The sequence below is a fragment of the Dromaius novaehollandiae genome, chromosome 6 (genome assembly GCF_036370855.1).
Source record: "Dromaius novaehollandiae isolate bDroNov1 chromosome 6, bDroNov1.hap1, whole genome shotgun sequence".
NCBI lineage: Eukaryota > Metazoa > Chordata > Aves > Casuariiformes > Dromaiidae > Dromaius > Dromaius novaehollandiae.
The window spans coordinates 26,861,498-26,880,424 of record NC_088103.1 but is presented as its reverse complement, the minus strand read 5'-3'; the positions used below and the strand labels follow the sequence as shown (position 1 = coordinate 26,880,424).

At 41.8% G+C, this 18,927-nt stretch overlaps 1 protein-coding gene and 1 long non-coding RNA gene across 8 annotated transcripts in view; one reads left to right on the top strand and one right to left on the bottom strand.

The window, feature by feature from the left end:
- Positions 1-579: 579 nt before the first annotated feature.
- Positions 580-8,165, bottom strand: LOC135328717 (uncharacterized). Of its 2 annotated transcripts, XR_010389718.1 has the most exons (3): positions 7,942-8,165; positions 6,031-6,222; positions 580-2,733 (listed from the first exon to the last, which is right to left on the bottom strand). It is a non-coding gene; the product is annotated as an uncharacterized LOC135328717 (long non-coding RNA). The 2 variants fall into 2 exon arrangements; XR_010389719.1 differs by lacking the exon at positions 6,031-6,222.
- Positions 8,166-9,349: 1,184 nt separating this feature from the next.
- ZFAND4 (zinc finger AN1-type containing 4) overlaps positions 9,350-18,927 on the top strand; it is a 32,303-nt gene continuing 22,725 nt past the window's right edge. For 2 of the 6 annotated variants that reach the window (XR_010389717.1, XR_010389716.1), the window contains exons 1-4: positions 9,359-9,629; positions 10,336-10,638; positions 17,441-17,516; positions 17,617-17,684. Coding sequence is in view for 4 of the 6 variants with exons in the window: in XM_026112545.2 (XP_025968330.1) it covers positions 10,455-10,638; positions 17,441-17,516; positions 17,617-17,684 (328 nt within the window). In the remaining 2 variants the exon portion in view is untranslated. Of the gene's footprint in view, positions 9,630-10,335; positions 10,639-17,440; positions 17,517-17,616; positions 17,685-18,927 lie in introns of all 6 variants that reach the window. The other 4 variants (XM_026112545.2, XM_026112547.2, XM_026112546.2 and 1 more) reach the window with 4 other exon arrangements.

The window sequence follows — 18,927 nt, the reverse complement described above, 5'->3', positions numbered from 1 at the left end:
TAGGAAGTACTGCTGTTGCCCATACTCCTACTGAAAATGAACCTCATCTTATTATGTTAATTAGGAGTAGAAACTTGTCTTCAGGCACTGTATTTCCTATTGTGAGCTGCCTGGTTTCAGCAGGTAGTTCATGCTGTGCCCCTCTTCAAGTCCTGTGTAAGGAGATTCTGTAGAAGCACTTACAAGATAGGAGAAATTCTTCTTTTGCTTTTAATAAACTTTCTGGCATGAACTGGTGTTGCTCTAACTCCATAGCTATGCTACTTTAGTACCTGCAGCATTTGCATATGCACCAGCGAGCCCTGTATGCTTCTGCAGGTGGAAAAGGAAATACACTCAACAGAGAGAGAGAGAGAGAGAGAGAGGGTTGGCTTTTTTTTTTTTTTTCCTTTCCTTTCCCTGCTTTGAGGTAGTAGTTTTGTTCCTGTTTCTAACATTTTGCATCGAGCTGGGGCTACCCAATGCAAGGGCAGCTCTGGCTTAAAGCATAAAAATCTTTCAGAAATGGGAATCTCAGTGTTGTCCGAAAAGCAGATTCACTGCCCGGTGTGCAATAATCCAATAATTATACACCCAGGAGAGACATTTGCTTATTTATTTGAGATTTGCGCAAGCCTGGGTGCTCGGTGGTTTCCCACAAATCAAGCGCATCCCACTGGCTGTCCAAGTAGCATTTATACAAAAAGCTGCAAGGTTTCCAACTTCCCCTTCTACACTGATTGTTTAGTAATTTACATATAATTATAATATTGCTTACACAACATTCTAGTATTATGCATGCTCGGGGAGGGGTCTTCACCCAGGCGTGGGTCTTTTTGACCTACAGGTGTGATTTTTTTTTGTATTATAAGGACAGTTCAGTTAGGCATATGTGGACCTCAAATTCTTTTGCCAAGCTGGCAATATATCCATAGAAAGTAAAACATTTTGATTTAGTTTTTCCTCAGGCTTTAGCAGTTCTAGGATGTCCTTGACTAAAGGATATTTCCTCCCAGAAAACAGATAGAGGTTATCCCAGTCTGCCTCATTTAAACATGGACGTTCTTTCTGAGTTTCCAAGGTCGTCCTTTAACAACTTTCCACCTTTGAGACTTATATGACCATGTTCATATTAGTCTCACCCCTTTAAAAGTTTGCCCCCTATTAACTTTGTACATCTAGAAATACATTGAATCACTACATAAACACATACAAAAATTAGTAACACCATTCCCAAAATCACTAAACACTTCTTAACCCATGAGCTTATGTCAGGGAACCAGGAAGTCAACCATTTCCATGTTTCTTCAAATCCGAAAGAGGTATCATTTTTCTGAATCTCATGTAAGTTTTCAGTTTGCTTCCAGATTTCATTTAGATCGGTAGAAATTTTCCTGCTTTGATTGACATTTTGATTGACAGCAACTAGTATTTATTACTGTATATACTCTCTGAGATGCTAATAACATATCTAGAGCTATTCTGTTCTGGGTGGTTATTTTAGCAATTTCTGAAACCTCCTCTTGTAAAGCTGTAATGACATCAGAGGTTTTATTCTCTATTTTCTCAATAACTGCTGAAATACTCACAATTGCTTTTTCAAGTTCACTCACTCCCCGCTGTGGAAACGGCCACCTTGCGAAAGAATGAAATCTAGTAGGTCGATCTATTAAAGGATTATTGATCCTTTTTTGTCTCCTCATGAATGTTCTTAACCATGATCTTTGGTATTTGTTACTCAGTTGTTTGGTTACAGTAATATTAGGGATTATTGCCCCTAAAGTACATGTCCCTGACCAATTAGGAGGTAGCGCTTTTCGTGCCTTGTTCCCACACAACCAATACCATCCACTACCTTTCGGAACACGCCACCCATTTAGTTCCTTACTTGGCCACTTATAACCTATTTCAGGTATCTGAGAGCAACTCTCATAACTACCTACCTTGATTGCTCCAGTACAGTTGATCGGTTGTTTTCCATAAGGCACAGTTTTTTCCCACCATTTATTACTATTATTACATCTTCGGATACATTGATAATAATCTCCTGTCACACTCTGGACTTCCCATTCCTGTTCTGTTGTTTCATCATATTTCGTTTGATCGCTATCATTTCTTATCTGTTTTATAAATTCCATAAAAGAAAAATTAAGAGGCACTCCAATTAGCGGGATGCCCTTGGTGGAAGATTCAGGAAAGTGGGTACACACCCAACAATTTGTCTGGTTAACTATCTTTATAGATTTTGTAATTACTTCCAAATTAAGATTTTGACCCCCAAATCCTTCCTGATTCCCTTTAATTGCTTGGCTCAGGTAACCTAAAAAAACTAACCACCACATTTCTCCCCTGTTGTTTGTTAAGGAGAACATCATTTTCACACAGTTATCATAATAATATTAACCCTATTCCTAAGAAGCAAATTAAAACAAATTTTCCCTGAATACAATCTAAATTTAAAACTGATTCACTTTTAATACAATTCATATATCTTTATATATTTTTAATTTTAAAGGTTGAACTTGTTCAGCTTTCCATGTCTCCTGAGGCACTGCTTTCACTCAGGTGTAGTGGATCCAGGAATCAATTCCCTGCAGTTTCACAGCAGTATTTGTTGTTAGTAGTTCAAGATATGGTTCTCTCCATTTTTCTATCAACAGCTCATCCTTCCAGGTTCGAAGATATACTTGATCTCCCAGCTGGAATGAATGTACAGGTGAATCTAAAAGTACAGGAGATCTTAACTGGATGTACCTATGGAGAGAAGTAAGAACTTTTGCTATAGACAAGAGATAATCACTTAAAATCTGATCACCCTTAACATGCGTTTCAATTTCATTTCCAGTTAAATTTATAGTATAAGGTTTACCATACAGAATCGCGAATGGACTAATTTTATCCCTAACCCTTGGGGTTATTCTGATTCTTAATAATGCCAGAGGTAAAACATCAGTCCATTTCATCTGAGTCTCCTGACATAATTTTTGTATGTGTCTCTTTAATTGTTTGATTCATTCTTTCCACTTTTCCACTGGACTGTGGCCTCCAGGGGGTATGTAAATTCCATTGACTTTGTAGTATTTTAGAGATCTCCTGTACTATTTCTGCTATAAAATGAGTTCCCCTATCCAAAGAAAATCCTTCTGGTACCCCAAATCTTGGTATGATTTCTTTTAATAACATTTTCACTACCTCTTTTGCTATATTGGTACAGCACGGGAAAGCCTTGGGCCATCCTGAAAAAGCCTTGGGCCATCCTGAAAAAGTGTTAACAATTACTAACAAATATTTATATCCATTACAGCTTGGTAATTCAGAAAAATCAATTTGCTAGTAATCCCCAGGCATGAAGCCCCTTTTTATTTCCCCCTGGGGGGGGGGGCTTTTTCTGAAATTTGGGATTATTTCTAAGATAGACTTCACATTTTTGCATAATACCCTTTGCAATTATTAACATATTAATTCCTACAGCAAATCTTTTAACTGTTTCAGCCAGTGCCTCAGCTCCCATATGGGTGCTATCATGTATTTGCTTCATCAACTTCTTCTTTGTTGGCAAAGTTACCACACATTGCCCAGTAGATGTCACCCACCATCCGTCGGAAGTTTTTATGCATTTCACTACTTCTGCTAATTTATTCTCTTTTTCAGTGTATACCGGAATTTCCATTTTTAACGTTCTCTCTGGAACCAGTGCTGCCACCGACACAGATAATACTGCCCTTTTTGCAGCCTCATCAGCCCTTTTGTTCCCTTTAACCATGTCAGTCTGTCTGGACTGGTGTGCCTTGCAATGCATTACTGCTGTTTCTTTGGGTTTATTAACTGCTTTGAGTAGCTCCATAATCTCCTTACTGTCTTTTATAGGATTCTCTTGAGAAGATAGCAATCCTCTTTCCTTCCAAATTGCGCCATGAGCATGTATAACCGCAAAGGCGTATTTTGAATCTGTAAACACATTGGTCCGTTTTCCTTCTGATAATTCTAGAGCCCGGGTTAAAGCAATCAGTTCTGCTTTCTGGGCGGATGTATTTGCTGGTAGCAATCTTGCTTTGATTTCTTCTTCCAAAGTGACGACAGCATATCCAGCCCTTCTTTCTCCCTTTAGGACAAAACTGCTTCCATCGGTAAATAATTCCCAGTCCGGATTCTGCAATGGAATATCTTTCAAATCCGGTCGGCTGGAATATACTCCCTCAATAGTCTGCAGGCAGTCATGAGCCAACTCTTCCTCTTCATGAAATGGTAATAAAGATGATGGATTAAGGGTATTAGATACTTCCATGGTTACTTCTTCTTGTTGAAGTATCACTGCTTGGTATTGCACCATCCTGCTTGGGGATAACCAGTGATGCCCCTTCTGTTCCAAAACTGCTGCAACAGCATGTGGCACATGAACAGTCACCTTTTGTCCCAGCGTCAGTTTTCATGCTTCCTGTACTAACAACACAGCAGCTGCAACTGCTCTCAGGCATCCTGGCCACCCTGCACTCACTTTATCCAATTGTTTTGAAAAGTAAGCCACAGCTCTTTTCCAATTTCCTAAAGTCTGCACAAGCACTCCTAATGCCTGGTGCCCTCCCTCACATACATAAAGCTCGAATGGCTTTGTTAGGTTTGGAAGTCCTAATGGGGGAGCACTCATGAGAGCAATCTTAATTTCATCAAATCCTTTTCGGCACTCTGGAGTCCACTCCAGCAAGTCTCCCGTCCCCTTAACAGCTTCATATAAAGGCTTTGCCATTAATCCAAAATTAGGTATTCACAGGCAGCACCATCCGGCCATTCCTAGAAATCCCCTAAGTTCTCTTTTTGCTTTTGGGGGGGGGGGGTGATTTGACAGATTGCTTCTTTCTATTCCTAATTTTCTTTCCCCCTGCGTGTGGGGGGATGCTCCCAGCTTCCCCCCCCCCCCCCCCATCTGGTGTCAGTTACAAGCAGTCTGCATTCCTGTGCTTCAGTCTCTGAAAGGGAGGATGTCAAGGCTTTGAGATAAGGCCTGCTTGGGCATCGGGAGGATGTCAAAGCTGTGAAATAAGGCCTGCTTGGGCGCCAGGACCCTGGGAAACAAAGCCTCCTCTCACTGCCAGAACAGTGTTAATTAGGGTGGTCTGGACTATCTCTTCTTCCTCAGGACCTTGGGAGATAACACCTACTCTCACTGCTGGGGCTGTGTTAATCATTGCGGACTGGAATTAACTCCTTCTCACCCAAGCTATGGGATCTCTCCTTGGGACCACCACTGCAAGAGTAAAGCAGTCATTCGCAGTCACTCAGACTCCTTTCTTCAGTGCTGAAGAGTGCTCAAGGCAGCTAGCTTGCCCTTGGGGGTGTTCGGCTATCCCCCCCCCCAGCCCATGACTGTGGTTGCGATTGTCATAACAACAACAGAGGAGAGTTGAACCCTGCAACAGCCAAGAGCTAGGGACTGCGCGAAGAGACCTGCAACTGGCCTAGCGACTCCACCTCCACCTCCACCTTCCGCTAAAGGGTATAAACAGGTTGGCCCCGGAGGCCATCTTTGGCTCTTCGGGGGTGACAGCGGGTCTGCCAACTTGCGGATCCCCTTGGGACGGGGATGCCCTCCCGCAGTTACTTCCCTGGGATTGAGCGTACGTTGGCCTCTCAGGCAACGTGTAGGTAAGATCAATTAGAATTGGAAAATAAGTATTCTAGTTGAACTAAGTTTCTGTTGATAAGAATTGTTGCTTTGTACTCTTGTAACGTGTAGTAAATATAGATCTTTAAAATAAGTTGTGGAGTGACGAAGTAAATCTCCTTCCTCCCCTCCTCCCCTCCCTCGTGCCACACGAAACCCTCACGGTCCGGGACTGTAAAGATAGTCGGTCGTCCCGCAACACTGGGATATTTCAAATCCCAGATAAATTACACTTTCCTTTATGATCTCTACTTTCTTCCGAGACACTCTATATCCCGCTGTTCCCAAAAAATTTAATAAACTGATGGTTGTTTCTCTACATTCCTCAATCGTGTCTGCCCCCAACAAGATATCGTCCACATACTGTAATAAGGTAGTGGTATCTTTCTTACTTTGCCATAACTATAATTCTTTTGCGAGTACATAACCAAAAATTGTAGGGCTGTTCTTGAATCCTTGTGGGAGTACTGTCCAGCGCAACTGCATTTTGCGTCCCGTTGTAGGACTTTCCCACTCAAAGGCGAATAATTGTTGACTTTGTTCCTCCACAGGGATACAGAAGAAAGCATCTTTTAAGTCCGACACTGTAAAATAGACATTTGAATTACCTATTGTCGTTAGCAAAGTGTATGGATTGGGTACCACTGGGTGCACATCAATCACTATCTGGTTAATAGCTCGCAAATCCTGTACTAGACGGTATTCTTGTGAATGTGGTTTTTTAACAGGCAGGATTGGAGTATTGTACTCGGACTGACATTCTTGCAACAGTCCATATTTTAAGAAATTATTAATTATAGGTGCCAGTCCAACACAGGCCTCTAACTTCATGGGATACTGTTTTTGCCTTACTGATTTAGCTCCTTGTTTTAATTCTACCTTTACCAGTTCTACAAATCTGGCTCTTCCAGGTTTTTCCGTTGCCCACACAAAAGAGACTACTGTGTTTATTACTCCAGAGGGAATTCCGTTTGGTCCACTCTGGACTTGTGCAGAATCCAGTGCTTTCTGTAACACTGTTCTGTAACTGCTTGTGCCTTCCAGGCGTTATTTTGTGGAATGTGCACCTGAACCGTATTTTTATCAAAGATTATCTGCGCCCCCAGTTTATTCAGTAAATCCCTCCCCATTAGGGGTAATGGGCATTCTGGCATATATAAGAATTTGTGCATTAACACTCTATTTCCTATTTCACATTTAATTGGTTGAAAGAAAGGTTTGACCTCTCACTTTCCCATGGCCCCAATTACTGGCATAGAAAATTTACTCATTGGTCCTTTACAACTATTTAATACCGAATATGTTGCTCCAGTGTCTACTCAAAATTTAACTATTTCATTCCCCAGCTTTACTGAAACCAGCGGTTTGGCTGGGGAATCCAATTTCTCAACCTCCGGTCCCCATCAATCTGAATTTTCTGTACCAATCATGAGCAAATCTGTCTCTGGGACAGATTTTGTCTCTGGGCACTCATTTTTCCAGTGCCCCTTTTCCCTACAAATAGCACATGGATCTCTTCTCAGTGAAATTCTATTTCCCAAATTCTCTCCTACCCTATGTCCTCTTTCACATTCTCATCCTTTCGGATCCTTTTGTTTTTCCTTTCTCTCTACTTTTTCTCTGTTGTTGCACACCTTATATGCAATTTCTATTAACTGTGATATTGACATCCCCGACATACCATCTACTTTCTCCTTGTATCTGGTGCTGATCGCCCTACAAATAATGTAGTCCCAATACTACAAGCAGAGCAACACCGAGGCATTTTCCCCTTGTCTCCCATCATCATCAACACATTCGAGTCACAGACCAACAGTTTACATTTTTTTCTTGTTTCATGATCATTTCTCAAAGAGAAAAACAAATCTGCATATGGGACCTCATCCAATTTTTTCTGTTTTTTGCAAAACAACGTAAGTTGCAAAATTGTATTATAGTTTAAAGTTCCCATTTCTGGCCATTTTTCCTCATCCTCCAGTTTATACACTGGCCACCACTGAGTACAATATTCCTTTGATTTTCTCCCTGTTAAAGGATCCCCACCAAACTTATCCCAATGTTTCAGGATGCATCCAAAAGGAGAACACGGGGATACCCCCGCAGATTGTCCTGTTCCCATGTTACTACCCTTAAAAAAACGTTCTTACCAATCATGCTTTTGTACACTCCAGTCGTCACTGTCCCAGCGTGTACATAGCTTACAACTGGTTACTACAACCCATCATTCCTTTTTTTACCCTTATATCATACCCTTTATGCAATGTCTCTTAATAATTACTGTGTTGCACCTTTGAGTCGCTTACCCGCTCCGACTGGGGAGGTTGCTCGCGGAGTCCCTGAACAAAAAGGTCAGTGCGCGCTGGAGTGCAAAGGGCAGCGTCTCCCCGCCAGGAACTGGCAAGACGATCCAGACACAGCTGGTCCCATCTGGGTTGCTAGAAAACTGTTATCCGAAAAGCAGATTCACTGCCCAGTGTGCAATAAGCCTATAGTTACACACCCAGGAGAGACATTTGCTTATTTATTTGAGGGTTGCGCAAGCCTGGGTGCTCAGTGGTTTCCCACAAATCAAGCACAGCCCACTGGCTGTCCAAGTAGCATTTATACAAAAAGTTGCAAGGTTTGTGACTTCCCCTTCTACACCGATTGGTTAGTAATATACATACAATTATAATATTGCTTAGACAACATTTTACTATTACGCATGCTCAGGGCAGGGGTCTCCACCCGGGCGCAGGTCTTTTTGACCTACGGGCATGATTTTTGGTATTATAATGAGGATAGTACAGTTAGGGATATGTGGACCTCGAATTCTTTTGCCAAGCTGGCAACATATCCATAGAAAATAAAACATTTTGATTTAATGTTTCCTCAGGCTTTAGCAGTTCTAGGATGTCCTTGATTAAAGAATGTTTCCTCCCAGAGGACAGAGGTAGAGGTTATCCCAGTCTGCCTCCTTTAAACAACATGAACGTTCTTTCTGAGTTTCCAAGGTCGTCCTCTAACACGAGCAGCTGTCATCTGGGTCTGCTTCATGACCCGCATTTAGGTGGTGTATATTGCATGAGTGAAACTTGCTCACAGCTCCAACAGGGGCTTTCAGACCAACTCTTTGATCTAAACCCACTGCTGAAACACAGCATGTATTGGTCAGGTCAGGTCTGCAAGGGTTCCTGCCGTAGCTGGTTTTCGCTAAGTGAAGCGGCTGTGCCTGTACCAGCAGCTGAAGGAGAAGGAGGCCAAGGGGACCGTGCAACATCAGCTGCCCCGGCCTTGTCTCTTCCTGCCTTTCTATGGGTGAGGTGGTAGGAGGACTTTTTTTTTTTTCTAAATCACAGCTGAATTGGAGGTAGAAGCGATGTTTTTGCCCATTTCCCTACTGTGCTGATGTGGTGCGAGTCTGCTCTGCACCGCCCAGCCTTGCCCTTCGTCTCTCTCCACCCTTACGTCTTACAGCAGCACCGCCATAAGCCTCGCCCCCGCACACTACATGTCCCAGGAGGCACTGCGGCCTGTCCCTGTGTTGTCACGTGACCGCTGCTAGGCAGGGAGGGGCTGCATCCGGGTCCTTCGGCGCGTACGCGCTTCCCTCCTCCCCCCTCTCCCCCCGGCGTCTTAACGACCACAACAAGCGAAATCAACGCGCTGAGGCCTGGAGGACATCCTCCCCTGATGGCTCCAAAGAGCTCCGCCCCTCGAGAGAGCTGATTGGGCGGGCAGCATGAGAACAGCCGCCGCATTGGCCCGTCGCAGGACGCCCAGCGGGGATGTCATAAAGGCTTGGTAGACGCGGAGGCCGCCGGCGGGGGTGAGCGGTGGTGGTGTGGGCGGCTCGCGGGCCCCACCCCTCTCCGGCGGCGGCGGCGGCGGCGGTTCCCGCTCCGCCAGGCCGCCGGGGCTGGCGAGCTCCCTGCGGCGCGCTGGGCGGGCTGCGCGGGGCGGCAGGGGGTCTCGTCTCCCCGTGAGCCCCGTGCGGGCCCGGCGGCGGCAGGTGAGCACCCCCCCCCGCCCCGCCTCACACACACCCCGGCCCGGTGCGGGGCAGCTCGGCGGCCTGCGGGCCGGGGGGGGGACGGCGGAGGGGGAGGCCTCCCCCCTCCCCACCTCCCGTCGGTGGGCTGCGTCCCCGGGGGAAGGGGGAGCCCGCCCTGCGGGGGGAGGCGGCGGGGCCCGTGTCCTGCCCGGGTGGCGCAGCGGCGGCGGTGGGGGGAGCTGCTCGCTCCTTTGTTTGCGGCGCCCGGGTCCGGCTTGCCGTGAGGGGCCGGCGGGGGTCGGGCCCGGCGGCGCTGGGAGTGCGGTGCCGCCGAGGAGCAGCAGCAAAGCCACTGCCTTCTCCGAGCGCGGACGGGTCCCTGTCTTTCTGGCCGCCTCTGCGGGGAGTTTCCTTCGGTTGTGACCCTGCTGAGGGCTCAGCCCTGGTCAGGAGGCTTTGGGGGTTAATTTTGCAGGTCAGGTGATGTCGCTCCTGGGGGAAAAAAAAAACCAACTAAAAAGAGAAAGGTAATAGGAATTGAAATGCTCCCTGCAGCTCGAGTTGTAAAATCGTGATGTTGCTAATACTGTCTGTGGCCATCTGTTGCACAGGTTACGTACCAATCTGCTGGTTTTTAACAGCCATTTTATTTTTCATCAAGAATAAATTGAGACTCTCTTTGTTGTATTCTGAGGTTGCTAGACTATGCTTGCTTGCTTTACAGGTGAAAAATCCAAAACATGAACAGCAATACATCATACCTGTTCTCAAAGCTGACTTGGCTGGCAGTGGAACATAGTTCCCTAGCAGATCCTCTGGCAAGAAAGTTGTAAGTCTTTTGTAATGGCCAACAAGAAAGAGCCTCCTTTTTTCAATGAAGATAACTTGGGACCGTTTCACTACAAACTTCCTTTTTATGAAACTATGGAGCTCTTCATTGAAACGCTTACAGGCACGTGCTTTGAACTGCGAGTGTCCCCCTTTGAAACAGTGATTTCTGTGAAAGCTAAAATTCAAAGACTGGAAGGTACTGTTCTCTCTTTTATATCAGCTTAAATTTTATCACTTTAGAGGAAGTCTTAATTTATAAATGATAATTGTAATTTTGCTAAAATCAAGCCGGCTAACTTAAATGACTTGTTCATTAGTATCTATAAGCTTGTACTCAGTTTATGGTGTAGGATTAATTGGAATTGGTGTTTTTTTATTTTTTTTCTGTTATTTCATATATCATTATTGAGATAAATCTCAATAAATCTTTTGTAAATCATTAATTATGTTGATGTTATATGGGAGATGCTATTTTCCATGTTTAAAAGATTATCTGAGATATAACTTGTTTGTTAACTAGCCAAGGTTCTCTAAGCCTGGGCTGTAAACTTGAGTTTTGCCATATGTCTCCACTGTAGCTGTTCGGGCATACTCTAAACTAGGTGCTGTGGCCTTTGCTGCTTGGGTTAGCTAGTTCTAATGTGGTTTGGTTGGTCTATAATATTGTAGTTGTAAGAACTGCACTGCAGTGCAGGCAAACACCAAAGGTGGCATGAAGTTGCTGATGAGAATTTTGTCTAGGTGAGTGAAGTTTTTCTGGCAGATGTCTATCTAAGCAGTGCTTTGTCTAAAAGTCATAAACTTGATATGCCTTGCGAAGTGAAAACATCCTTAGAGTTATGAGGGCAGCTCTGGTGCTAACACAAGGAAAAAAGCTGAGAGTTCTAGTCTTCTCACCCCTTTCTTTCCATAGTGGGAATGACCCCACAAAGGAAACATGTTTTAAAGTATGTATGTATATGTGTTCCTTTGCTACTTTGCAGCGATGCATCCTTTCTGACTTTGTAGGAGTTAAACAGCTGTGTTACTGCATGAGCTGAGAGTACAGGACTTGGTAATTTCCAGAAAAGGGATCCTCTCCTTCCCTAGTATACCTCTACATGTTTTTCATGCTCCTGTGTGTGTGGAAGCTGCTGTCTGGGAGATGTAACATGCTTTAGATTTGAATCTTAAAGGCTCTACTCCTCTTAAGGAAACCTGCGCTGATGCACTGAAACCAGGAGTTGTGCAACAGTAGCTGTGCATCAGTCTTAGAACATACAATTATTGCAACGATATGGGGAACTCTTCACAAAGGTCACATACTAGAAGCTCCACCTGCGGTTAGCTAGAGTTTACCCCAGTGTACCCCAGTGTAGCTATATGGACATGCTTTTGCTTCATGTAGACAGGGCAGTAATTGAACACAAATTGGAGAATATGTCAAGGAGCTCCTGGATTCTAGATATGAAACACAAAAAGAAAGGATGAGTGGGGAGGGAAAACACCTTTCCCTCCATGGCTGAATATAATAGTGATGGCATGCTAACTGAGAGTGAATTAAAAGGGAGTATAGACAGTAGGGTACAGGAGAAGGCAGGTTATGTAGACAGCGTAGAATATAGAATGAGGGGATGAGCTTAAAAGGGTGCAAGAAGAGACCAGTATAAAGATGTGAGGAAGAGGAATTTCAATTTCTTGTAGTCCAAAACAGGAGGTTGCAAATAGGTATATTGAATTATACCTATAGTCTATTATTGAAGGCTAGCTGTGCTTAGTTCACGAGAGCATCATAATTCATAATAAGAATAGCTAGTACTAAGTTGTAATATTGCTTATTAGGAATTTGGTTCACATGATGTAATTCTTAGGATGTTAAAGTAATAATGGCTTAGATGCCTGCTATATAGACTTATGTATATTTCATTAAAACATGGAAGATGGAGAGTTCACTGGTGCCTATCATTTAACTGATAAAAGCCAACTGAAATACCTTGATAATCCAAAACAGAGTTAAAAGATCTGTAATGTCCTAGCTAATATAACAGGGTTAAAGCTGTGTTTTTCCTATTGAAATCAGATTGATCAGTGGTGTGTGTGTGTGTGTGTGTGTGTGTGTGTGTGTGTGTGTGTGTGAGGGGTACAGTTGCATAATGACAAACTCGTTTTTACGTTGTATTTGAGGCTGGTACTGCATGTAAAAATAAACAACTCTTCAGGAACAAAGTTCCTGTTATAGTGTACGAGTTCAAGTAATGAATCACTTAGGCGGATGGAAAATCCCAAGTAATTTTGTGGTTGTAGTATAGCATGGAGAGCAAACAAGCTTATTTCTGTTCTGGTTTCTGCTGCTGTTTTTCACTTTTTATTGTTATATCATGTCAACTTTTATGAGGTGTGAACTTCTCCCATTTAAGCTACTCTTCTGGCTAGAGGATGAGAGAGCAAGAACCCTACACTACCAGGAGAATATATAGGGCCCTTGATATGCTTATTATCTCTGGACTGATTTGTGTGTTGAGGATGATAGTAGTATGCAAGCACACAAAATGAAAATGATTAATTGTACCACTTGATCTTTGAGAACAAAATCTAGACTCTCATCAGAAGTTAACAGGTTTATTCAAAAGGTCTGGGCTCAGTCAACAATACCTCTAACTGTAAGAGACTGATAGTCTTACAGCACTGTAATAAGAAAGAATAATATTGATGACACACAAGGAATTCTGAATACTTCTGATACTGTTTGACATTCTTATTACCTCTTTAATGATCTGATGTAGAAAGAGTTTGACTGCTTTAGTAGGCATAGGTATCTCACTAAGCAAGAGCTCCAGATTCTTCTGGTTGGTCTCGGCAAAGAATATGGATAAAAACTTATAAAAGGGGCTCTAGCACATCTAAAACTTCTGCATGGATTTGCTCACAAACTGAAGCTAAAACAGATCTGATGTGTGCTAGGAGCAGATCCAGGCATTTGCCCTCAAACATACTCAATGCAAACTGAGCACATAGTGTTTGTTTCCAAGTTCATATTTGTTAGAATTCTATCTTGGAGCCACCTAGAATAAATCACTCCTCTACTTGGATCCACTGAATTAGCCTTTGTAGATGCTACATTGGAGAAGAGCTAACTTCCTTTGTCTCTGATACCAGTGGCATAAAAGCTAGAATATTCTCAGTCAGCAGCAGAATGTACTATTGCCAGCAGCACTAAGTGCTCCCTTAGTTTTACTTGTTGTTGGCTATTTGTATGTTAAAGCAGAACTGTCTGATGATCATGGATAGGGCAGTACCTGGGTTTCTAGGTGGAGAATGAGACTTTTTGCACATGTGAAAGGTACTTAAATAGCAGAACTTCACTGAAGAGTAAATAGCAGGTTTCTTTAAACACTTTAAAAAACACTGCCACTCCCTTGAGTGATCTGTTGTTGCTTCCTACATTGCAAGAGTCTTTGTGGCTGCTGTGCTGGAAAGTTTAGGATTTTTAGCTCAAACAAAAGTTTTTATTTTTATAGAAAAAAAAAAATTGAGTTGGACAGTGTACTCCTAGTGGTGGTTAATTCATTGATCTATCAAAGAACTATAAATAAAACCTGGAAACATGTCTGGTCAGTCATATAGGACTGAGCCTCAAGGGAGGAGGTGGGGCTTGGTTTGTTTTATTTATTAATTTTTATTTGAGAATTGATTTGCATGGAGTGTTAAGGCCTTCATTCACTTAGCTAGGTTTAAAATAGGAAAAAATGTGAAACCGGACATGATATCTTTTCAGTGACTGCTTGGAGCTGAACTGTGGTCTGTGAACATCTTCCTTTTTACCTCTAGATTTGGGAGCTTTCTTGTTCTTGTATTATAGTGAAGGGGACAAATGAGCTAGCTTTCAGAGTACCTCTTAATGCTTGTGTTTAGTTCAAGAGAGAACAGATGCAATAACCTTTTTTGTGTGTGTGTGTGTATGTACTCTCACTTCTTAGTGAGAGTAATTTTTCTTTGGTCTGTCTGCTTTCATTGTATTGCTGCCTATCTGACCCTTTGTACCTCTTCACTAGTGTAGCTAGTTTGTGGGGCAAAGTGAAGAGAAGCAGCCCAACTTCTGTGTAAGCAAGAACAGAAAGTAAACTCTTAGAGGCTCTACAGCAACCGTATTGGTTGAAAGATGAGTCAATTGAGTTGGAATTTTGACCTTGAAGTGTTTGTGCTGTTTTAAACATAACCTTTTGTCCTTGTCCACAACGTGGATTAAGGGTGTTTCTGAAATCTACTTGGGGTTAAACTCAACCACATCAGTTTCTCCAGTGAGCCTGCTTAGCGTGCCAGGAAGACAGCTAAAGCAGTGAGGCTTAGGGGTAGGTCTGGTAAACTGATTCAGGAGGAGGATAGGATCACTGCTCTATTTGCCTTCCCACAAATTTTAGTAGGTGAGATTGTGTATAGAAATGGCTGCAGATGTGACAGTCCAAAAAAAAAAAAAAAGAAAAGAAAAAAACCAAAAAACCCTCTTTGGTCCTCTTGTAGCCTTACCTGGGTAGCCCATTTCCATTTGAACGTTGAGCTATAGCTTACTGCCCTATTCTTCTCTCAGTCATGATTTAGAGCATACCAGTGACGGTGTGCTGCTTAGGGAGAGGGATGACAGAGGGGTATCTTGCCCTTATTGTTGCTGATTTTATGTAGGGATCGCATGTGTAAATGTTTCCAAGAAAGGCTCACTGTAATCCAGAAAAGGGACAGCTGGCACACATTTTCTTGTGCATGAACCTATAAAGTACATACTAATTCATCTGTATATAAATACAGAATTCTTAGAAAGCATCTTAAAAAGGAACTAGTAATAAAGACTTGTTGTTTCCCATTACAGCAGAGAATAGTATTTTCAACTGTGCATTTCATTAAATATACATTGTCATTGTTAGATAAACAAAAACATGTTTCACAACAGCATTGCCAGTTGCAAGCCAGTCTTTTTAACAAATGCTCTCTCAGTTTATCAAGTAATTGGAAGTTGCTCCTTGGAGGCTGCTGAAACCATAGCAAATGCAGACAGTAATGACTATTTGTAATCAGAAGACTTGCAAAACAACATAGGAGAGAGCTTCACTGCAGACTCACTGACTCTTGCAAGCTTGTTCTTACTTTGCTTACGCTGCAGGCTTGAAATGTAACCAGTTATTAAATAGCTGAGAGCAATAGCTATTATGCTAGTCTATTATGTGAATGCTCCACTCATAAATGTGGACCTCAGAGGATGTAACAGTCATGTTAAATGCATTCTGAGCCAAGTAAAGTCGTGTTGGTAGTTCATGGAAGATCTAGAGGTGAATTTAGTGAGGAGAGGGAGGGAAACTGTCTTCAGCTCTAAAACTTAACCAAAACCAATGACTGTTCCTTCAAAATGCACTCTCTTGTGCACAGGGGCATCCACTTAGCATGTACCCTACCCACCTGCTGAATCTGTTTGGACTCTCACCGGGATTTGTTGTCCTTTTCTTTGCTGATGATGAGTGTTGTGAGTCTTGTGCTTTTCCCCCAGCTGGGAAGGAGCCACTTACCTGACCTCTTGTCCTGGCTTGCCAAGCACTCTCATGGGCCTTGGGAAGATGGCCTGAGATGTCTTTGGCAAATCACCTGGAGGACTCTGATCTTTGTGTTCCCCTCTCCCCAGATTTGTTTTGTTTGCTGTTTGAGAACTCTTACTGTGTAGCATTACTACTTGCTTCTCTTTTTAAGTATCTGAACAAGCAAATAAGCAGTAAATGACACAATTTGACACTAAAGTGACCAAGAATAAAATAGAAGATTATTTTGATGTAACATTATGAAAAATACAGCTTTAGCTTCTTGGTCTGAGTAGTGTTTAGACCTTTCTTCAAAAAGTAGTTCTTGGCCTCTATAGATTTTCATTTTAATTACAATATCTTGGGAATGCACGATGAAATCTTAATTACTTGGATTTCGCTAGATAAATCGGACAGAAGTATTCCTTTTTGATGTTGAAGGGAAGATATATTTTTTTTCCAAAGGCAGAAAAGACAGCTGTTATCTTCACCTTAGCCTTAATGTTTTTTGGTGATCAGAAGTGTCTCTTCCTTTCATAACTGCTCTGGTTTACAGTCTATCCAAAAATTGGAGAATGGCAGCCTTTTAATAAAAATGTGCAAAGGCCTGATGTGGAATCATCTTATGTTTATTCGCTTTAATGTGTACTAGGCCTGTATTTAAATGAGTTGACTGTGTAGGCAAAAAGAAACAAAGATAATAATCGGGTAAAAGTAGATTTTTGATAAGTGTACTATTTGTTCCTTGCTTCATTTTAACAAAAGATTGTTATGCCAAATCTGTCCCAAAACTTAGAGCTGAAAAATGAGCATTATTGAATATGAGTAATAGTGTTCTGATGGCATAAAAGCAGAGAGCAAAGTAAAAAACAAAGTAGTCCTTTCAGTGTTTGCTGTACAAAGTTTGCCTAACTAGTATGGTATTATGTTGTGCACCTGAACTTTTCAGGTTCTGGACTAAGCAGTCAAGATAAATACTTTCTTAGTTGTCACCACTGCCACCAGCATTTCTTAATGGAAGGCTGTCTTTAGTGCGAGTAATACAGAATATCAGTCTGGGAAAAATTATTCAGCAGGTCTGTAGTTAGAGGTTTTATCCTGTTTTTCTATCAGCAGACAGAAAGCTCTGAGGTACAAGTAACAGGAGAAAGCCCTTCTTCCAGACAACAGTAAGGGTTGCTTTAGGTTTATTGTACACTTCAACAAACTGCTTGTTGAGCTAAGAGATGGAGCTCCTCGTGGGGGCACCAGCCTGGTAGAAACCTTAAGTTTGGTCTTAATAACTATTCAGGAGGTTGGGCATTGTTGCTGAAGCGCTGTCTTTGTCCTACTTCCATTCTTCTCCTGCTGCTGCCTTCTTTCCTCTCCTCCTTGTACCCAAGCATTCCTCAAAAAACAAATGTCCCCCAAAGCCCTCCCACCAAACTCCTTTTTTTTTTTTTTTTTTTTTTTTTTTGTTAGGTATTCCTGTCTGTCAGCAGCACTTAATTTGGAATAATACAGAACTGAAGGATGGCTACTGTTTGAATGATTATAAGTAAGTATAGAATAAGACTGCAATGAATCTTTCTAAATGATTGTTAACATAGGCAATAGAAAATGCTACAAAGTTTTTATTTATTTATTGTCATTTACAGCATTTCAGAAGGCTGCACTCTGAAGTTAGTTCTGGCTATGCGAGGTGGACCTATTAATACTAGAAGAGGTAGGTTTAATTTCATTCATAAATTCAGTTTAAAATGATGTTTTCATGCAACACCTTATGACTGTGAACAGATTTCTTAGCTAAACATTTTGGCTAGGCAGACTTTAATGCAAAATTAATTGGAAAATATTTGACAAAAAAAGGAGGGATAGTTTTCATCTCTTCCATAGTGTACCAAGTGTACCATCTTTTTCATTTTGCTTATCCTTAATTTACCAAGTATCCTTGTATATAAAGAATTATCAAGTCTTGAAATCAGGAATTTTTAACTGGAAAACACAAATATGCCTGTGTAGTGTCATTGTACAAATACTTTCTCGAATCTGGTTAGTAAGGGTCAGGCATCGTTTTAGTTTGATGGTAAGCTTGGTTATATGGTTCGTCCACAGAAGAATGAAAGCTTGAAGTGGAGTCACCCTTGGTATTTCCACTTGGAAAGCACTCAGCATATCTTTTAGGCTGAGCATTCCCATCATAAACTGAGCTGAGCTCTCAAAAGCAATCAGAACAAGCTGAACATTTGAGTGCTTTCACGTAATGAAATCTCAATTGTAACAGTGCTCTTAGTCTAACAAAGATAGTTTTGTAAAACAATGCATATTTAAAAATATATGCTTAACTGAATTTAAAATTTTAGGATGCATGATTGTAAGAGAACTATGTTAATCTAAGTTTTCAAGAGAACTCATTACCCTAAGAGCACTGATTTTCATTGGGCAGCAGCTGATAGTAGAATAGTTCCAGCTATGAAAAATTTATTGTAAATGTTTAACAGGAGCTTCTTCAGAGAGAAGAGTTAGGAGTCCCAAGTGCTCTTAATAAAAGAATACAGGGATTTGTTAACTTAGTGTAGCAAATGTGTTAAGGAATTACTTACTACATCTAAAATTACAGTGAGTGAACTAAGCAATGTTCTTTCTGCTTTCAGAGTGGGAGAATTGCCCAAATTGAGGCTGTTTATGAAAAATAATGCAAGTTTTAATTAGTATGGTAATTCTAACTTTATTTTGGACCCATTCTTCTGGTTGCCAGAAAAACTCACCTCTAAAATAGGTTGTAAAACCATCAGTTTACCTTATACTTATTGAACTGGAGGTCTTCTAACTTGTTTTTTGTGTTCTGTTCCCTACCTTTTATTTCTCTACAGTAGTGCTTAAGAGATACAGGTGTGTCCTGTAGTCACCAATATAGAGAGAATTTCTCCATTTGGTTTTTGGCAGTCAGGGAAAAGCATGACCTGGTG